This window comes from Garra rufa, chromosome 10 (assembly GCF_049309525.1).
Source record: "Garra rufa chromosome 10, GarRuf1.0, whole genome shotgun sequence".
In the NCBI taxonomy this organism is placed as follows: domain Eukaryota; kingdom Metazoa; phylum Chordata; class Actinopteri; order Cypriniformes; family Cyprinidae; genus Garra; species Garra rufa.
In genome coordinates, this window is record NC_133370.1 from 42321813 (window position 1) to 42344321 (window position 22509).

The window sequence follows — 22509 nt, forward strand, 5'->3', positions numbered from 1 at the left end:
TCCTAAAGCCACCGGTCGGCGGTGAGCCCGGGTGCGAGGGCCCGTTCATCGCTGCTTGCAGCTTTAATTTTCTTTGTTCTGCAGACATTTGCAATCTGCTTTAAATGCCCAGAAAACACAATTGGATCGCTTTCAGCAGGAAATGCAGCAGGTCACTGAGGATGAGAGGCAGAACCAAACTCTTCTTTGCAGAGCTTATGATGACCAAAAGGCAGCTCAGGTCATTCAATACCTGCCATACAAAAAAACACATTATAGTGTTTTAACTGAACGTGTTCTAATATATGTTTTTAGTTTTTGTTTTTTGTTTTTTTGACTTAAAGGAACAATATCGGAGACTTAAAGCAGAGCTGACAGAATTGCAGAATGTTGCGGAACCTCAGTCAGAAGACTTGAAACCTTTGGTAACAAATTGATTTGCTCATTATGAAGATAAATGTGTCTTTGGGTTTCTGCGTCTCATTATTTCTATATTCAGGAAAAGGAACTAGAGGAGCTCAGCAGCCGAATAAGTGTGTGTCGAGAGGAATTTGAAGCGGTGCGGAATCAGGTGCTGACACACAAAAGGGAATATGAGGAGGCCGAGCAGCTCTACCGGCAGCAGAGGGAAGCTTTTAACAGCATCGCAGAGGAAGCTGAACCCATTAAGGTTAGAGAAGAAGTTTTATTCAAGAGTGTGTGTAACATCATCAGTGGACAGCTTTTACTCACCACAGTCCTAATTCCTCTTAGCTAATGTTAAGAAATGCCAGACTGTTAAGCTTTGAAATAAGCACCATGAGCTTCAGGTTTACTTAATACTGATTGAAACATGTCCACAGCAGGTAAAATTCTTAATCATCTGTGTGTCCTGCCTATTAAACAGGATTGTTTTTTTGTGTTTGAGTGTAGGAGCAATTGAGCAACAGTGATCAGGAGTTGGCGAGGAGTAAACATCATAAACAACGCTATGAGGAATTGTGGAAAACCCATGTGGATATGATTGAGACACTAAAGAGGAACCTGAATGTGAAGGAAAAAGAGTTACAGGTGAGCAAATGTTGGCATCTTACACTGATTCTCTAGATATGAAAAGATTTGTGTTTGTTTGACTAATTTTATCTTTTGACAGGCTTCTATAGCAAAAGCCTTAGAAATTTCCCCCGAGCGTTTGGATGTGAGGAGAACAGCAAAGAGTTTGGACAGCGAGATCAGCCGCCTCAGACACAAGATCAACACACAGCACACTATCATCAGGTACATAGACACAGTCTTCAGGGAAATCTCATCAAGCCTGTCAAAAGAATGTGTCTGGGTGGTTCACCCCAAAAATTAAAAGAAGGAAATAAAGATGTATGTTTAAAGGTACACTGAAGTGCCTTGAAACACGCAGCGTTATTCTATGTGGTAACGCAATTTCAACTGAAACATGTAAACAGGTTCGGACATATGTAGCAGCCTCGCCCACTTTTTAAAGTAGCCAATAGCATTCCATTTATATCTGCTCAGGCCAGAGCCGTAGAGCTCAGTAAAGCCGCATTTGACAGCTTATGACAGCCACAGTCTAATAGATTACCCGCTAGATTCGATATGAAACTCTTACTAAAACAAAAGAGTGATCATAATCATACTTAGGCGTGTTTAGTTTAATACATGTGCATATGATCTGCTCCGTGCCGTCGCACCTCTGGACCAGAGCCAAAGTCCAGAGTAGACTGTGCTCGCTGCCGTGTGATACCAGATAGCCACAAATTCTTCTAGATGCGGAGCTGCACTTCTGCCCAGTGTGTGAATAACATGATTTAATTAGATAATCACAAATGTTCTTGAATAGTGAAAGTACACAATATCCATGTGTTTGTATTTTCAATACTGTAACCTTTGTGTAGATATTTAAAGATGCAGGGCTTGCAAAATCGCTAGCCCGACATCCCGGGACTATTGTGTTTTCCAGTCGGGCTACGAAAATATTTCACCGGACTGCCCGATGGGCTATCGTAAAGTAGAGGGCTCCTGCAAGTCCTTAGAAACTCCTCAATTTAGTTGTATCAAATGCAAGGCCATAAATATGTTAAATAGTATAAGTCTTAATTATAATTTCAAGAGATGTCTTTATATGAATATATCGGAAGTGAACCGACTGTTCTCGTTGTCATTTTCATTTCATGCCTGATAAAACAGCATTAATGCTGCTTTGTGTACACCTGTTAATAGGGAAACCATAACAATTCAGCGCTCCTAACACCGCGTCTACACTGGCCGTAACAGCTAAAGTCTGTCTACACTGGACGCGACAAAGCGACCGTTGCAAATCTTTTAAACTCTGTGTGAGCGCGTCATAAATAGAACGCAGCAGCAGATTACTGTCGGGGATTTGCTGTGTCGCGCCGCATCCAGTGTAGACAGCATAATAGGTTCTAATGTATTTTGTCGCGTTGCGCCATGCCGCGCCACTCGCGTCTGATGTAGACACGGTGTAAAGCACAACCTCGTAACAGAGAATGAGTTATTTCCAATAAATTCTTTCAGCTGCTTATGGTCAATTGATTGAAAATATCAACCCATGTTTTTTATGCAGCAAACACAGAGTTGTAAATATGAAAGAAGTTAATTTGCCTTCTAAAAATCTAAACAATTAAGACAGTAATATTTATGTTTTAAATAAATATAATAAATTATATACTTGTTTTAACCCTTTTAATGGTATAAAGGATGGAATTCCATTGTATAAAATATTGTTTTTGTGTGAACCTGAATCTGAATTATAAATCATGTCATTTTTTGGCTTAATATGCTATTGTACATTGTCCAACCTCACTCATACCGTTCATTTTACTTGTGCAGCTCTTGAAAAGTATCATAAATTGCCTCAAATTGATATTTAAAAATTCTGTAGATACACTAAATAATAAGATAAATTTCCTTCCTTGATATTTGTTTATATTTGTTTATATTTGTTTATCGAAAACATTTTTGATTGACATTGACAGGTCTTTTTTATTTGGGCTAGTTAAATAAAAAAAGTTGCTTTTGTTAACAATAATGAACTAGGAACTAACTGTAATGATCATTATATAATTAATATTAATATTTTTATTCATTTACAAAATATGGTTCAGTAGGCTACTTTTCATTTGAATAATAGAGCACTAAAAATTTTCCATTCAGTAGCCATTTTAAAAATTATCGGTCGATTAATCTGTATCGGCCAGTGTGGTCCAGCCTAGCTATCGGTATCAGTAAAATCCAATATCGGTCGACCTCTACAGAAAACACTAACATTGTGAACAAGTGACTGATCTCAGCCACAGCTTCAACATCTATTTATAGTGTAGGGGGCAGGCCGCTACGGATTCTAGAGAGCATTTGATTGGACAGAAGTTTTGATGAGAAGCTGAAGTGCAGCGTGATGTCATCAAAATTGTTGATTAATATTGCTGGAAGAGAGAGATTGTAAGTTTTAAATGCTCATAACTTGTAAATGTGAATTTTGTTTTGGATCACACTAGCTTATAGATAACCTTAAAGCTAACATATTCATACTAAAATCCCTAAAACTTTTATTTTGATTTCATGGGGACTTAATTAGATAGTCCCCATGTCCTTTGGCCAGGAGGAGGGCGATGAATCAATGTCCATCTCAACCTTGGAGAGAGAGGATTGGGTGGGATCAGAGTCTGATCAGCCAGAAAACATTGGGCCCCCAGACCTCCAGGAGGAGCTTATGAGGGTTTTGTCTAAGGCTGTTGAAGAGCTGGAGCTTACCTGCAGTCCTCCAGAGGAGCCTGCCAGGAGTAAGCTGGACTCCTGGTATTTCAGGTCTCCTGAAATACCAGCCTCCCCTCGAAACCGTGCAGAACCACCGCCCACCTCGCAAACAAAGCATATGCGTCTGATGGCGAGGCGGCCTCCGCGCTGCATGCTAAGGCGTTTCTGAAGGTTTTCCAGGCGAAGCTCTTGCAAAGGCAGAGGCGGAGCCCTCAATGAGTATACCCTTAGGGATCTGTGCGCGGCGTTCTACATAAGCACTTGTGGTTAAACCTGGCTGACCTCAAGGATGCTGACTGAAAAGCACCGCTGTACACTTCTGTAACTCGCACTGGCCTCTTTGGCAATACTGTGGAGTCTGTTATTGGGTGCTTTGCAGAGGCTCAAAAGCACCCCAAGGCCATGAGTCATGTGATGCCAAGGCGCGCTTTCAAGCAGCAGCTGGCCCCATGTGCGTTTTCAAAGTGCATGGATGCAGCACTTTCCCCCCTCAGAATGAGCGTAATGCTCATTCTCAACTATCTGAACAATTGGCTGATTGTAGTTCGTTCACGGGACATGCTAATCAGCCATATAAACACTCAGCTGCATGGGCAGCTCTTTTTACTTGAAGGAATTTCAGAAGCTGCTGGGACTCATGGCGTCTGCTTCGGCGGTGTGTCATCTGGACCACACATGCACCCGCTGCAGTTATGGCTGAAATCTCGAGTCCCTTGGACAGGGTGGACTTCAGGCTGTTTGCGCATCATTGTCTCTGGCAGCTGCATCAAAGCCCTGAGGCCTTGGCGCAACCTAGATCTTTTCAGCCGAGGTTCCCCTTAGCTTGGTGACTTCATGTGTCGTGGTCACGATGGACGTGTCGATTTGCGGCTGGGGAGCAGTGTGCAAGGGCATGTTGGCTTTGAGGCTGTTGTCAGAACCTCATATAACCCCACATAAACTGATTGGAGCTGGAGGCAGTGTTCTTACCTCTAAAGGATTTTCGGCCATAGTTGGAGCAGTGGCATGTACTGATTCGCACTAACAACATGTCTGTGCTCTCGTACATAAATCACCAAGGAGGTGTACGGTCCAGGGCTCTGTTCAAACAGGCAGCGAATCTCCTGCTATGGGCGGACCGTCACTTTCTCTCCATCAGAGCAGTTCATATCCCAGGTCTCCTGAACTGCGGGACGGACATGCTTTCATGGAAGGGGAGGAAAATTTGGGCCCGCTACGGATGAGCGGAAGGGAACTTGTTTGCAATGAGCGAGAATGCGCACTGCCCGCTGTTCTTCTCACTGTACCCCGCTTTCGTTCTTCAGTCCCGCCCTGGGACCTATAGGTGGTGCTAAGAGCTCTATCACAACCACCATTCGAGCCTCTAGCATCAATTGCTATAAAGGAGCTATCTCTCAAAACTGCACTTCTTGCTCTTGCTTTGGCTAAGTGCATAGGGGATTTACATGCGTTTTCTGTGGACAGCGACTGCATTTAATTTGGACCCACTGACCGCAGCAGCATTCTCTGGCCGAGTCCAGGCTACCTGTCTAAATCCTTAACCACACCCTTCAGAGCGCAGACTGTTTCGCTGTCTGCCTTGTCTTCTGAGTCATCGACCTCATGTGATGTGGACACTCAGACTTCGGTGTGCCGCATCAGGGATTTGAGGATTTACATTAACCGTTCGGCCAGCTTTTGACAATTTGACCAGCTTATCGCATGCTACGGTGGTTGTGAGAAGGGCCGGGCCGTATCAAAACAGAGGCTTTTCCACTGGATTGTGGATGCTATCATGGCTGCTTATACAAACTTGCCCTTTTCACATTAAGGCCCACTCAACAAGATCCATCGCCTCATCCTGGGCGTGGTCGAGAGGCATGTCTATTCGGGATCTGGAAGACCGCAGCAGAGCCGGAACAACAGAGGACAAAGGCGGAGCTGGAGGGAAGGAGGAGCCTGACTGGGCCGGAGGGATGAGGTGAAGCCAGAGGAGTGGAATCCCGAGGTGGCGGATGGTCGAGGACTGACCAAGGTGGAGCCGGAGGGACGAGGGAGCCCGGTGGAGCTGATTGGGGAGCCAGGAGCCGAAAGGTCGGAGGACCAAGGTGGAATCCAGGACTCGGAGGCTGGAGGCAGTGACTGGGGAGCCTAGAAGTCCCGCAGCAAATCCGACCGCCCTGATGGTGCAGCCTGAGGGTGAGCTGAGGGATAGACAGGCACCAGCAGAGACAGAGCTGAGGAACTAGCTTGTTTTAGAGGAGGCAGGAGAGGGAGGTTGGGTGGGAGTGCAGGAGACGCAGAAGAGCTGGACAGAACCAGCGGAGACACAGGAGGGCTGGGTAATATTTCCCTAACCAGTCTATCAGATCCTCTTCAAATGTGTCCAAACGTTCCTCATAATAAAGTCCAGAACTGCACACAAGAACTCCCATTCCGGGAGAGGGGAGAAAAAAGAAACAAAAGAAGAAAAACGCTGCCAAAAAATATTAAATTTGATATTAATATTAAATAGCTCTGCTATTTTGTTACGGTGTGTGTGGCTGAAAGGGAATCACAGGAATAACCAAGACAGTCTTTTAATATAATCCACAAAGAAAAAAACAGAGAATCCAGGAGAGTAACAACACAAGCAACGTATAATAGCAGACACTACGTCTACAATAAATTTAGAATGTTTCACTCTCGTCTTTATTACAGTCTCTAATCTGATTCTTGCTGACTGATTCATAATGTTTTTAAATGTACTGATGTAATATGCCTGAACTTCAGACCAATTAAATTGTCTCAAATTTAACTACCTTTGTTTGCTTTTGATATTTTAATGTCTCTTAAAGATAAATTACTGATAGTTTTATTGATTTATTTTCTGTGTAGATGTAATGTGTGGTTTGGTTTGTGTTTTGTCTTTTTATTTTGTATTTTGTATTTGTTTCATCCTATTAGTGCCTTGCTTTCCTTGTCCTTATGTATTCCTGCCATTGGTTCCTCTGTTTCGTGTGTCATGTTCTGATTGGTTGTTTTAGTCATGTGTCTTGTCTCTCATTTGTTAGTTCTTGTCATGTGACCCTCATTGTCTCATATAAGTAGCCCTCATTGTTACCATTGTAGTACCCAACCTCCTGAAGATGTGGAGCTTGGGGTAGCACTGAAAGGACTGACTGCTACTGTAATGACAGTCGCCATCTTGAAAGTGTGGGCTGCACATTATGCTCCAGAGGCCTCGTCTGTCCATGAGTCTACTCTAGAGGCCGTGTCTGTCCATGAGCCTGCTCTGGAGCACTCATCTGTCCACGAGTTTGCTTTGGAGGTCTCTCCTTTTCACAAAGTTCGCCACTCAGTGGATATTTGTTACAGTAGACAGATTTCATTTTGGACATGACAACACAGGTGAATGCCAACATAACACTGACTATTGCGCAATAGTCGGGATCGTTAATAGTTACGCCCCCAACATTTGCATGGAAATGGAATGGAAAATAAACAATGCGTTCTAATAAAATAAGATGAGCCACTGAAGGGACACAGTTAGCTTCTTGCTAGCTCTAGCCTATTACATTGCAGTACATACGATTTCACTTACCACATAAACAGAGTAAGGAGAGATGACTGCGCTGATGATGGCAAATGATTTGCAGATCCTGATCACTGCTGACAGCATCTAAACTTGTCAAATGTGTGAGTACTGCCTGTAGTATAATGTTACACAGAGCACATGCAATCACCGATCTCAAAAGTGAAACTAAAAAGTTATCGTGGATTCAAAGCGGCAGTTTCAATGCCCCGCATATTAATAGCGGCTCGAGCTCCGTAATTAAATCAATATTTTCTCCATGTATCTCCTTACAGCTGTGAGAGAGCGAGCTGCACTGTGAGACAGCCAATCAGAGCAGAGCTCCTCATTTAATATTCACTGACCTTCCTATTAAGGCAATAACAGAGCATTTCATTCTAGGGACAAAGCCTAGGGTTGTAAATGGACCTGTAAAACCGTTTCTGGAGAATTTTTACCCTTTTCTAGGCCATATACCTTCTATGTAGATCTCAGAGAACAATATAAAATATTCTCTCAATGCATTCTATGGCACCTTTAAACAGCAAGTTGCCCTGGGATATATCAAAGGGCTTGTCCATTTTGAGCGCAAATTTTAGGTTCTTGATTATGATGTAGGTTTTGTTTCTGTGTGTTTCCAGGAATTTATCTTTGCACTGTAAGTACTATTTTGACTCCATGCTGTCTCAGAGAGGATACATTGGGAAGATAACCTTTGACCACAAGAATGAGACTCTCTCCATATCGGTAAGACTTTGCATGGCGATACAAAATCATTATTGTGGTTATTTTCTTGATAAATTAGCACTCAAGAAATCTCTTTAGAGTCAGGATTTTACTATATATGTATTAACTGTGACCTCTTTAAGTTACAATAGTTTCTCATGATGATGGTCATCTGTCTGTTCCTCAGGTTCAGCCAGGAGAGGGTGGTAAGGCCGATGTGAGTGACATGCGTTCACTATCTGGAGGAGAGCGTTCGTTTTCTAACGTGTGCTTCCTCCTGTCACTGTGGGAAATAGCTGTAGCGCCGTTCTGTGCCTTGGATGCATTTGATGTGGATATGGTAAGGAATATGGGCTGTCAGTCAATTTAATTAATTTAATTAATTACAAATTGATCAATTAACTGTCACATCATCGATGCACTTTTTGATGTAAGCAGTCACAGTTTCAGTTTACTCGTGCAGGTGACCACCTCTCTGAACATGTTCCAGGCTGTGCACTGAAAGCAGTCCTGTAGTGTAGAGGTAGCATCATCTGGCCATACTGTGATCTGTTTTTGAACCGGTTTGAGTTTCAGGAGTGGTCTGTATGCTGGGATTAGCATAACAGAGATGTGGTCAGAGTACCCGAGGTGGTCCCGCTTTGTATGAGTTTTTCTCTGTTGTATAAACAAAGTCCATTGTGCTGTTTCCCCTTGTTGCAAAGTTCACATGTTCACATCAGCTTATTAGAATGATTTCTGAAGGATCATGTGACACTGAAGACTGGAGTAATTGTGCTGAAAATTCAGCATTAATCACAAGAATAAATTACATATTCAAATAAAGTTATTGCAAATTGTAGTAATATTTTACAATATTGCTGTTTTTATTGTATTTATGATTAAGTAAATTTAGCCTTGGTGAAAATAAGAGACTTCTTGAAAAAAAAATCAACCATATATTGTAATCCTGTTTTCAGCACAGAATCAAGTAAATGATTCAAGTAAATAAAAATCTCAGGAATTTAGTTTAGTTTTTCAGGATTTTGTTGTCTTTGCTGTTGTTTTTATATTTTGGGTGCTGTAACTGGTCACCATTTTTTCACCGTTTAGCTTTTTATAGTTCATTTATATGGTTGAATGTCGACATAAATTATTACAAATACAGAAATCAATGTAGCCTCTCAATTTAATATGTGGCTCTACAACATGCATTCATAATAATTATACTATATAAAAAATGTGTATTGTAGTTTTGGAAACTGCTGTCGCACTGCTTGATATATCATGTTGATTAGCCAATAACATGTTGTGCAAATACAATAAGACATTTGTTATGATTACTGATGAGAATCAGGTGACTGGAGAAGAGCACGCAGTCACTGTATTGTGTGTTTGCTCTTTCAGGACATGGTGAACCGGAGGATCTCCATGGACATAATGCTGAATATCGCTGCCCGTCAGCGCTACAGACAGTTTATTTTCCTCACATCACAGAGCATGAGGTAAACAGCTTCTCTGGTGTCAAAAGATGTAGATGTAATTCGATTAGAAAACATGATTGTGTTATCGCCTTATTTTTATCATTTCCAACGCTAATGTTTTAATTTGTAAAAATGTAATCTCCTGCTTTCCTTTTTTTCAGTTCCCTTCCAGTTAACAACCTTGTCAGGATCATCCATCTGAAAGACCCTGACCGTAGCCAATCTGCTCTTCCTTTCACTCAGAGAAACCCGGAATAATGCTGCCGTCCACTGAACATCATCTTACGTGTTTGAGGCAAATCAAGTCACTGCAAACAAAGTAAAATGACAGCTTAATGACATTTAATGACAGCTGCACTTTTATTTTTATTTCCTTAAACCCAAACTTTGCAGGTTCTGTTTTGTTCTGCACTTAAAAATTGTTCTAAAATATACAAGTTTTTATGTTTTATAAATATGAACGTTATTACAATGTCATTTGCATTAATACTTGGTTGATTTAACCTGTTGAACATTTAATGGTCAGTTATGGCTTGTTAATTGTTTTTATTTCACTTTTCAGTCTTACATTGATTATTTTTTGTACTGAACTAAATAAAAAAGAAATAAAAATGTTTCTAGTATAACAAAAAAAATATTCATCATGATTTTGTTCATAAATGCATTTATCAAAAATGCATGGTGTTGTATTACTGGTGTAACAGTATGAATAAATCGTAAGTCTATTTCGGTTGAAGGAAATCACGTGAGATATGACAGAGAACAATATTTCTATTTCTGATTTTGTGTTTACAGCAAGTTATGCAATATTAAACACTGACCTTGCATTCGGCTTTAGAATGGGCAGATTGCAAATAATGCTATAATTTGTGGTTTCACAGTGAAGCTAATGACATACAGTCACAATGGCACTGATTCAGTTCTGTGATGATCTTTAAACCTGTACTTCAGTAGCGATAAGCAGCAGCTACATAATGACATCCATTTGTCTCTGTCAGTGAGTCTATTATTGACTCACAGTTTCTCTTTGCTGATTCAGCTTGTCATTAATAGTTATATCATGCCATATTTTGAGTCAGTTCCCCTTGACCAATACATTTGTGGTTCTAATGATTGATAGTGTGCAAACTAGGGTCTGATGTTGCCTGTTTATTGCTCATTCATTGCCGTTAGTCAGAATATATTCAAACAATTGGACTAAACACTCATTTAAAATAAAATTAGACCCTTGTGACTTAGATGTTAACATATCTTATATCTGACATATCTAATGTCATAAATGCATTTAAAATGAATAGTCTTTCTTTAGAAAAATGGTCTAAAAACATAATTCATCATGAACTACAGAAATTGTTCATTCTCCATATAATGAGGACGTCCCTCCCCCAATACCATCTGAATTATAAATATGTGAATATTATTTAATTTAATAAGTAACAGCTGTAATTTTTTCAGATTATAGTTTTTTTATGAGTATATTTTAAGGATATACTGTACATGGATGTTTATTAATATAAAAAAGGCACTGAAATGCATTTATTACAGTTAAGGTCAAAAGTTTACATACACCTTGCAGAATCTGCAAAATGTTAAATGTTTTACCAACATAAAAGGATCATATGAAATATATGCTATTTTTTTTTTTTATTTAGTACTGACCACTGACCTGAATAAGGTATTTCACATAAAAGAAGTTTAAATATAGTCCACAAGAGAAAATAATAGTTGAATCAGTGAAAATTAACCCTGTTCAAAAGTTTACATACACTTGATTCTAATACTACATTACCAGAATGATCCACAGCTGTTTTTTTGTTTAGTGATAGTTGTTCATGTTTGTCCTGAACAGTTAAACTGCCTGCTGTTCTTCAGAAAAATCCTTCAAGTCCCACAAATTCTTTGGTTTTTCAGCGTTTTTGTGTATTTGAACCCTTTCCAACAATGACTATGATTTTGAGATCCATCTTTTACACACTGAGGACAACTGAGGGACTCATATGCAACTATTACAGAAGGTTCAAACACTCACTGAGGTTTCAGAAGGAAACACGATGCATTAAGAGCCGGGAGGTGAAAACTTTTTGAATTTGAATATCAGGGTAAATTTAATTTATTTTGAGTTTAAGGAAATGTGTACATTTCTTCTGTGGCTTCTGAAGGGCAATACTAAATTATGTTTAGGCAAACTAAAAAAAAAATGTACACATCTGCATTCTGTTCAAAAGTTTTTGTGGGACCTAAAGGATTTTTTCTAAAGAGCAGCGAGCAGTTTAACTGTTCAGGACCAACAAGGGACTCATGAACAACTATCACTGAACATAAAAAAAACACACACAGCTGTGGATCATTCAGCTAACAACACAGTATTTAGAATTTAACTATTATTTTCTTGTGGACTATATGTAAATGTATTTTATGTTAAATACCTTATTCAGGTCAATACTAAATAAAAAAAATTATATGCATTTTGTATGATCTCTCTTATTTTGATAAAATAATTAACATTTTGCAAGGTGTATGTAAACTTTTGACCTAAACTGTAAATGAAATAATATTACATAAATCACAGCATGGTTAAGAAAGCAAGACAAAAATCAAGCATTAGTTTAATGAAACACCACAGACCACTATTATAATGAACATTCACAAAAAATCTCAGTCTCAATCAATTCAGGTGATACTGCAATAGAGATGGTAGTGATTGTTTAATGGCTTTGCAATGTAAGAATCATAAGATATATACACACTTTATGACAGGCCTGTCTTAAAATGCAACAATTAGTAGTACACAATAAGTAACAAGGAGTACACGCTCCGTCTCTCTATACACTAAGGGGGTCCTTGGCCTGTACAAGGTTGAAAGCACAAAAGAGAATCTACAGCCTGAAGGAGAATGATGCCTGACTGTCCTTGTTTCCTGCGTTCAGATATTTACAGGAGCCTGTGCGTCTTGGAGGATGAGTGGTGACTGACAGGTTTTGTGTTGGGCCTGGTTTGACATCTCTTTTATCTCCTCTATAATAACATGAAATGCTGACACTGAGGCCCTAACTGACCCTGGCTCAGCGAGACACTGCAGTGACTTTATAATTTCTAAGGTTTCCATTAGACCTGACTAGAGGTGATCTGTGACTACTGCAGCCCTAAAATGTTGATCTTTGGGCAGGGGCGCCGCTCGCAATTTTGGGCCCTTTGACAAAATATGAGGTTGGGCCCCCCCTTCCACACCATAGCAGATCTCTGGGGGCCCCTAAAGGGCATGGGCCCTTAGAATTGTCCTAACTTTCCCCCCCTTAGCGGCGCCCCTGTCTTTGGGAAGTACGTTGATTCCTCTTTCAGTAAAGTGACATTCTGTGAAAAGTGATTTGTAAAATCACTATGCTGACAGTCTGCCAAGAAACTGACTGGCTTTGTTTGTAATCTGAAGCAGAATTATAATACAAGTATCATAAATGCAGAATTATGCTAAATTATTTTTCATTAATATATGTATTAAATTAGTTTAGTAAAATAGTAAATTTAAAGTTGGCTGAGGCTCTCTTCAGTTTAACCTATGTTATAAGTAAAAGATACTGTACCAATCCCTGTCCAGAGCCAAAATGAATGGTAATGTTTTAATTTAAACATCAATATCTGCAGACCTCATGCCGATCAAAGAATTAAAATAAAATGTGGTCAATAGCGTCACCTGGTGGAGTGGCATTTTAGCATTTGCGGGCACTTTAATGAAAATCTACAATAAAATGCATTTAATTTATACATACATTTTATCAGTTCATTTTGACAGTTATATGATATTATATACTCATGGAATCTTCTGACAAACCAAACGTCTTGCAAAATGCATATAGTTTATATAAATTCATTTATAGTTGGCATTAGAACACTATATAATCACTATATGACCTATACAATGACAGCGATCAATCATTATTTATCTGGATAAACTTAAAAGATATAAAAAGGTGATTTGGTGGATTTTAATATGCAAACAAACGCATTTAGCCTATATGTTATACATAGAGGTCCAAAAGAAAGTTGCAGAAAGTACATTTTATTACAATGTTTTATTAAGAATATTTTTACATTCAGCTTTTATTGAATTTGATTATTTGTTATTCACTTGTCAGAGAGTTTTCTGATTGGTGGAGACAAACCGAAAGTGGCCTGACTTCATGTCTCTCTGTGAGCCGTTAAACTCAAAGCGCGCGAGGAGCAGCAGCAGGAGGGTTTACTGGTATGTTGTCTATGTTTCACTCACTTAAATTTTGTACTTAGACTGACATAAAAACACATTAGTAAGTAATACATATATCTATAGTATGTATGTATATAGCATATGTATATAGCTTCCGCTTGTCTGTTTTAAAAGTCTGCAGTGGTTTTGAGAAACAGATGGTATCAACTTTTAAATTATTTCGCCTGTCCGCTAACATTTTAGCAGACAGCGAATTTCAACGTGACATAAATTTCAAGTAATGTTGTACCTGGGCAGTATTCCGCAGTAACATTTGCTGAAATAAAGTTTCCGAAGTCGTCTCTATCAGTAGTCTATAATCAACGTATTATTTATGTTGAATTGTGTTCCTGGATATCTGATCTGTCATGGTCAGGATACAGCATGCAGCACATAACACGACGTACAAACTCTGTGTTTCTGTTTTCGTGATTAGTTTTGTCAGGTCTGTGCGACAAGAACAACTCAATGTCAAATCAAAACCAGCACAATACCGAAACATGCCATACCAATGTTATTTTCTGTTATTTTACCAAAATAAGAGGGATCACATGCATTTTGCAATATTGAACATTTTGCATTTTCTGAAAGGTGCATACAAACTTTTGACTTTAACTGTACTTGCATTATACAGTGAGCTTACAAATAATTATAATAACAATAATAAACGAGGAAATCTGGAAATGCATAACAGAGACATGACATGTTTTGGTATTGTGCTGGTTTTAGTACTTTAATTAGTACTGACCTGAATAAGATATTTAACATAAAAGACGTTTACATATAGTCCACAAGAGAAAATAATAGTTGAATTAAAAAAAAATGAACCTGTTCAAAAGTTTACATACACTTGATTTTAATACTGTGTTGTTACCTGAATGATACACAGCTGTGATTTTGTTTTGTTTTGTGATAGTTTGAAAAAAAAATGATGCATTTATAGCCGGAGGTGTAAACTTTTGAATTCAATGAGGTTTTGTACATTTTTCTCATTTTGCCTAAATATCGTATTTTTTTCATTTAGTACCGCCCTTCAGAAGCTACAAAATATACTTGCATGTTCCCCAGAATGCAAAAAAAGTTAAATTTACCATGAACTTCAAGTTCAAATAGTTTTCACTCCCAGGCTCTTATTGCATCATTTTTTCTTCTAAACAGGGTTTCCATGGGTCCTTAAAATCCTTAAAAGTTTGTGAATCTGAAGAAGAAAAAATCAAGGCCCTGGAAAGTTTTTAAAAATAAACATACATAGATACAGGATTGTTTAGGTAACAACACCGTATTAAGAAATAATCAAGTGTATGTACATTTTTGAACAGGGTAATTTTTTTTATAAATTCAACTATTATTTTCTCTTGTGAACTATATGTAAATGTCTTTAATCTAAAATATCTTATTCAGGTCAGTACTAAATTAAAAAAATAGCATGCATTTTGTATGATCCTTCCTATTTTGGTAAAATAACTAACATTTTCCAGATAACATTCTGCAAGGTGTATGTAAACTTTTGACTTCCACTGTAACTACAGTAATCATATCATATTACACCTAGACTATTTTATCTGTAAATTTGCTGTGCTATAATCAGATCTCCTTTATGAATGCGTATTATGCATACCTGCCATGGAATAAATAAATAAAGTAGGAAACTGCAACTTTTTTCCAATTCCACAATTATGTTTTTCTTTTTCTCAGAACTGCAAGATATGAACTAAGAATTGCAAAGTAAAAAGATACCACCCTACATTTGTTACACTCAAAACTGAATGTAAAAATGTGTCGTGACTTTAAGTGGTCACTTTTATCTAATGAGATATGGTTCTGTCAGTGTAATGACTGTATGTTTATTGTTTGATGTGTGTAGGAGATGTCGAAGAGGAAGAGCAGTAATTCAGGGCTCACGCCTGATAAGAGAAGCCGGTTATCTCAACCCGAGCCCTCTGAAGAGGATGAAACGGGCTACTTCAGTTCAGGAGATCTCATGAGCACATCACAGAGTGTAAGACTTACTCAGCACTGTACAGATGCCTTGACTGCAATATACTCTATGTGTAGTTAATTGCCCTAATAAGGACCTGTGCCAGTGGTTGTACTCTGCGCTATCAAAACTAGCACATTCTACATTGGCTTTTGCATATGATGTACCCTTACACATCTATGTATGTGTGTTTTCAGGTCACAGGTGAGGTGGGCATCATAGAGAGTATCTCTCTAAAGAACTTCATGTGTCACTCCTTTCTTGGTCCCATTGTGTTTGGTCCAAATGTCAACGTTGTCGTAGGAAACAATGGAAGTAAGTCCTTCTCTATATTTGTTTGCACCACGCCAACTTTTGCCGCATTTTTCAAAACTGTGGTGAGAGTAGCCAGTGCTGAAACAGGGTTTTTTTTATAACCCTTTAAAAAAGGGTACTCCACAGTCTGAACCAATAGAGGGCCACAGACCCCAGATTAAGGAGCATAGAAGCTATACCCAAAGATTACTAGTCTTATGACTTATTTAGTAAAGACCCAGAAAAACGTTTGCAATATTTATCACAAGTACATTTAAAGAACACTTTATATTATTATGTACAAAACATCTAAGTTTTAATTTTTGGTCTAAGTGGAATGCTGTAAATAGTTTGCATGTATGATATTGTATTTATTACATAATGTTGTTGAATATCTGTATCTGCCATGTAATACCCAGTGAAGCTGAAATGACAATACATTTGAAAGGCTAAGTTGTAGATAGGTTGGTTGTTCAGAACAGTTGCTCACCAATAGACCCTCTGTGGTGAATGGGTGCCGTCAGAATGAGACAGTCCAAACAGCTTCTTAAAAACATCACAGAAGGTAGATTACAAAGAAATGATTTTTTCAAATATTTATAAAATTCAAAGCTGATTTATTAGCATCATAACTCCAGTCACACAATCCTTCAGAAATCATTCAAATGGTCTGATTTGCTGTTAAAAACAGCTGAGTAGATTTTTTTCATGTTTCTTTGATGAATAGAAAGTTGAGAAGAATATTTGAAATAAAAATCTTTTGTAGCATAACATAATAAATGTCTTTATCATCACTTTTGATTGATTTAAAGCATACTTGCTAAATAAAAGTATTAATTTCTTTCTGTATTTTGGATCAAATAAATGCAGGGTTCTTTAAAAAACATTAACAATCTTACAAAGAAGAAAACAACATATCAAGAGACAGTTTTGTGACAGTTGTCATTGCTTGTTGTCAATGCTGGCAACATTTTTATGTGTTTTATTTGTTTTCATGTGTATTTGTGTGTTAGGTGGAAAAAGTGCCATACTGACAGCTCTGATTGTAGCCCTGGGTGGTAAAGCGCTCACCACTAACAGAGGCTCCTCATTCAAAGAGTTTGTTAAGGAAGGAGAGAGGTATAACACACCTATTCAGTTTTCTCTGCATGTGTTCACAGTCTGTTAATGTCTCTCACACTGTTTTGTGTCTGGATTATTCAGTTCTGCAGATGTGTCCATCACTCTGAGAAACAGGGGTCATGATGCATATAAGCCAGAATTGTTTGGCCAGTCCATCATCGTAGATCTTCATATCTCCAGCGAGGGATTACGGACTTATAAACTAAGAAGTAAAACAGGTATACTTACAAATAGAGAATACATACATTTTACCTTCAGGTACTCGCTTACTTTGGTTGTTTAGAATAGGGCTGTGAGTTAAAGGCATAGACTACCAGTCAAAAGTTTTTAAACAGTAAGATTTTTAATGTTTTTTAGAGTATCTTCTGCCCACCAAGCCTGCATTTATTTGATAGAAATGACAGCAAAAACAGTAAAACGTTGAAGTAGTAGCAGGATTTTTTGATGAATAGAAAGATTCAAAGGTCAGCATTTATCTGAAATAAAAAGCTTTTGTAACATTATACATTATACCATTCAAAAGCTTGGAGTCTTGGAGTTTTATTTTTGGGGGGCAAAGAAATTATAGAAATTAATATTTTTATTTAACAAGGATCCTTTAAATTGATCTAAAAGTGATGATAATAGTCTGGGTTATTTTTATTTTACCTTGCATAGTTTTGTTTGTGGGGTATGAGGATGAAGGCAAGTCACACAATCTGACAGTGGTGATATCTGCCTGCTTTGGTTAGCTTCTACCACATGACAGATGTGTTAACACAAAAAACTGACAATTTAATTTGCCTGTCTCCCAGGTCACTTGGTGTCATCGGAAAAGGAGGAGCTGGTCTGCATTTTGGATCACTTTAACATTCAGGTATGGCTAAAGATGCTATCAAAATGTTTGATAACAAAACTATTTAAATGATCTGTTTTGATTTATCCGCTTGGTTTTTCCATCCTCAGTTGGATAATCCGGTCTGTATCCTAACCCAGGAAATGACTCAACACTTCCTCCACTCCACAGAAGGGGGCGACAAATATAAAGTAAGTCTTTGTGTGTGTTTGTGCATTTGTTTCTCCTATGACAAATACAAATAAAATTTGCTTTGCTGTTTTTCTGTAGTTTTTCATGAAGGCCACTCAGCTTGATCAGATGAAAAAAGTTAACAGCTACACTAGGGAGACCAAGACAATGGCTCAGAACACAGTGGAGAAACACAGGGAGGTGAGTGCTGAAATAATCACATACTGAACTAAAGTTATGTATTAGGTGGAGCAGCTTTGGAAAAAATATCTGATTATATTGCTGAACTAGTTGCTTTTTAAGATTGCAGCGTAGTTCTCTTTCACTCAATGACACTAGGGATGCAGCAATACAGATAGTCCACGATTCAATATGTACTAGGGCTGCAACTAACGATTATTTTAATAATCGATTAATCCGTCGATTATTTTTTCGATTAATCGATGAATCGGATAAAAAAACAAGGGATTTACAACCCTTTATTCAAAAACAACTAAAATCTTTAGAAAGTGCACTAACATGTTGCTCCTTGAACTGTTATAATAATAATAATAAAATAAAAATGGACTAACACAAAAAACATACACATGTATGCTTTACATCTGCCAAATATATAGACTAAATAAACTAAAATTACTATCCGTCAAGACAGCGGCTTGCTGTGGTGTACATGCTGCATTTCCCATCAAGAAGCCTCTCAAATTAAATTCCTCAGTGCGCATTAAAAAAGTCATGTGACTTTGCACGCTGGAACGGGATAACTTGACTAACTTTCTGCTACATTCATTCTGCCATGGCGGTGTTTAGCGTCCTGCCATCAGCAGCGACCATCTGGAAGAGTTCCGCATTCAAATGCACGCAAAACTGGCCTCAAAGCCCCAGCAAAAGTAATTACCATGAATGTGTCAAGGCAAAAATTAAGAAAATATTCGAATTACTTATTAATAAACTAGTATTTTCTGATTCAGTGTTGCAAAGATGAAATTGACGATCCTGCCATCTGCTCATTAATGCCTAATGCATCTTTATGGATTAGCTAATGAAAGAGTTTTGTTTTCGATTTTAATTATTTCGTTTTATAGTAAAATAATAATTTAAAGCTTTCTATAGATATTGTGTTTGTGAGGCAATTACCTGGGTTTCGGTTAATTATTGTGAAGCGCTCCTGTTTAAACCAAAGATATCAAGCGTATTCTGTTTGTTTTCTTTAAGAGCACATTTTGTTGATACTGTTAGTGCACACAAACTAAGGTAGACCCTTTACAGTTCCGGCCCGGGTGGTAAATTATTCTTACCTTTATGAGCAAAAAAGAAATTCCACATTGCACTGGCGTCTCCATGCGCTGCAAAGCGCGCTTCTCCCCGCACAAACTTTGGACTTATATTGATTGAATGATTAAACTAATATTGTGATATGTTTAAGTTTTTTATATCAAAGGATTTTAATTTAAATCGCGATGAATTAAGCAGGCTTTTGATCTGTCTGCCGCTGTTTGCTAGTATAACTTTAAAAAACAAAAACTTGAATTTAACAAACAAAAAGTGTTCCAAATATATCTCTAAATTAACTTTATAAACTAAAGGAACGAAAATAAATGTAATCACTTTGCTATTAAAACCAGCAGCTGTGTAATGAGGAAGAGAAAGAGAAAAAAAGACAGTCGGACTGGAAATTCAGTCGGCCAAAAATTAATGAGCTGTCGGACAATTTTACAAGGAATGTTTGTTTAATAACCTATATAATATTCTTAGGCTACTTTCTTAATTAAATATATTATTTCTTTGATTTATTTTAGCGTTTTTAGGCTGCTTGTTAGCTGACTGAAGTGTAGGCTATATATAAAAAAACAACGTGCCACCGTCACAGCCCTATTCAAAACTGAGACGATTTCACCTCAGCAGAGCTCCTCTTTCTCCTTATGGTTGTGGTATGTTTTGGACACATTATACAGACAGACAGTGTTACAAAAACTATAGAAGTAGTTTTCTCCGTCTCCACTATCCAACGACCCGTACAGCAGCTGTTTTGCGATCGAGCATTGGCTGCTGTGAAAGTACGCTAGCCAAAGTAGGCTTAAATATCAAACATTTTTGATATAAATCGGGGCAGCATATATATATATAATGTAGAAACGGTGCTTTATGCTCAAATGTTCCAGTTTTGCGAATAAGTTAAATTTGCATTTTTGGATGGAAACACAGTTTATGAGGTGCCGAACTCTGCTGGCATCAGTGCGGGAGAGAGACCGAATGTGTCCACTCCGCTCTGCGCTCAATTTTTTTAAATATATATAATAACAACCAAATGTCTCTGCGTCGCGCGACACAACGAATCGATTATGAAATTCGTTGCCAACGCTTTTAGTAATCGATTTTTATCGATTTTATCGATTCGTTGTTGCAGCCCTAATATGTACCATGGTTTTTTAACACAGTTTTCGGTTCATTTCGGTTGTGATAGCTTGCCACATCAGTGTGTTTTTGCAACAAATTAACAGCAAAATACTGTACAAACAAAATTCTGTAAACCTCTGTTAACTGGAAAAAGCATGTATTATTATGTCTGCAAGGACTGTCACGATTCGTCGATACTGGTCAACCATTCGATTTTTAAAACTCTTCAGTTTCATTTTGCCCACGCCGAGTAACTGGCAAAATACCGGAAGTGGTGCATTTCATGGACGACAATCCATGAAACGCATAATTAAGCATAATTGTAAATTCACAAATGCTATGATTCAGTTAAATAAATATATGTGATGCAGGTTTAATAGATGTGTGTCAATTATTTACATGCATGTAGGTTACGTATGTGCGTCTCACAGCAGCTTTGTTCACAGTATGCTGTTCTACAGGAACTGTTATGATTTACATGTGTGGAGTGTCTCAAACTCCATCTCTGCATGTTGCTGTGAGTTTGGGTTTATTATAACGTTCATCTGGGAACACAACATGCATCATTTCATCGGATTTGCAAGGAAAACATTTATAAACTTACGCAAACTCAGGAAAATATCATTATTATTGTGCTAACTGTTCATCGTGATTTCATTTCATTTTGATGTCCACATAAATTACTGTAAAAAAAATGTATACTTACATTTTATCAATACATTCAGTTAGAATAATTAGACTCTGTATGGTCACCATTCAAATTAAATCAGTATCAACAAACTATCTTTCCACTGCACAGGAAAAACTGAACCTGCATCACCTGCAAGTGCCATGTAAATGTATTTACTGTTTAATGAAAATAAGAGGTTCCAAAAAAATGCATTTACACAGTAAAATTACAAATGCATAAATAATGTTATAAGATTATTGTTTTACTTTTTTTAACATCTAAAATGTTGGAAAAATGCAATACTTTTAAATATGAAACCGAACCACCAGTAGGTGGCAGAAAGTGACTTAATAAGTGAGTCATGGATTCAACTATAGACAGATTTAACCAGTTAGTTCATTGACTCACCCAATTCATTGTAAAATGCTGAATCATTCAGTAGTGAAACACCGCTGTGTGTTTCTCTGAGATTTGCGACTGTTCTGTTGTGGCTTCGCTTAGAACTATTTTTGTTAGCAAAAACGGTCAATGATGTGTTTAAAAGGAAAGTAGTTAATATTAACTACAAGTTTATTGAACTACTGTTGTATAAAATCAATGTCACATTTGCAATCATAATGGTGCTTAGTTATTGATGTTTTAATCAGGTTACTTGTCTGGTCGGGCAAGTAAAATTCCTTTTACAAAATCCATACTCGAAATTGGTGCTCTGCATTTAACCCATAAAGGTTCACACACACAGCAGTGAGAAGTGAACAAACACAAAATGGAGCAGTGGGCAGCCATTGCTCCAACACTCGGGGAGCATTTGGGGGTTCGATGTCTTGCTCAAGGGCACCTCAGTCATGGTATTAAAGATGGAATGAATGGCCCTGTGGATCGATGGCCCTACTGCCACCATGGGCCATCGATCCACAACGTTGACATCAGCAAACCGCTCACCCACACGCATACACGCTGTCTGCCATCTGCCCTGTACAGTGAAAGCCAGGATTCAACTGTAAAGAGAGCGCCTCTCCAAAGTGCCAGACGCCATTGAATGTGAGCATTTGTCCACACAAGTCAGTTACGGTGACAAACTGCAGTGAGGTCGAGACCCCAATGAGGTTGACGAGCATGCAGATGAGCTTCACTGATACGGTTTCTGACAGTTTTTCAATGCTTCTGCAAATGCGAGGCTTCTTTAAAGATAAGAATGCAATATGCAAAGTTTTGAACGCTGGACAGCCTATGTTACAAATAATGACTGTTCTGTGTCTAGAGGTTTGAAAAATGACATGAAGGTTCTTAGGTTATTAGTGCAAAAAACGATTGTAAAAACTGTATTAATACTGTAAAAA

At 38.0% G+C, this 22509-nt stretch overlaps 1 protein-coding gene across 1 annotated transcript in view; it reads left to right on the plus strand.

Annotated features, from left to right (window-relative positions):
* The window catches only part of LOC141344586 (structural maintenance of chromosomes protein 6-like), a 115374-nt gene that overhangs the window by 60773 nt on the left and 32092 nt on the right, over positions 1 to 22509 (plus strand). Inside the window, exons 18-22 of the mRNA XM_073849462.1 lie at positions 85 to 220; positions 324 to 404; positions 479 to 649; positions 892 to 1029; positions 1112 to 1236. Of these exons, the coding sequence (XP_073705563.1) occupies positions 85 to 220; positions 324 to 404; positions 479 to 649; positions 892 to 1029; positions 1112 to 1236 (651 nt within the window). The remainder of the gene's footprint in view (positions 1 to 84; positions 221 to 323; positions 405 to 478; positions 650 to 891; positions 1030 to 1111; positions 1237 to 22509) is intronic.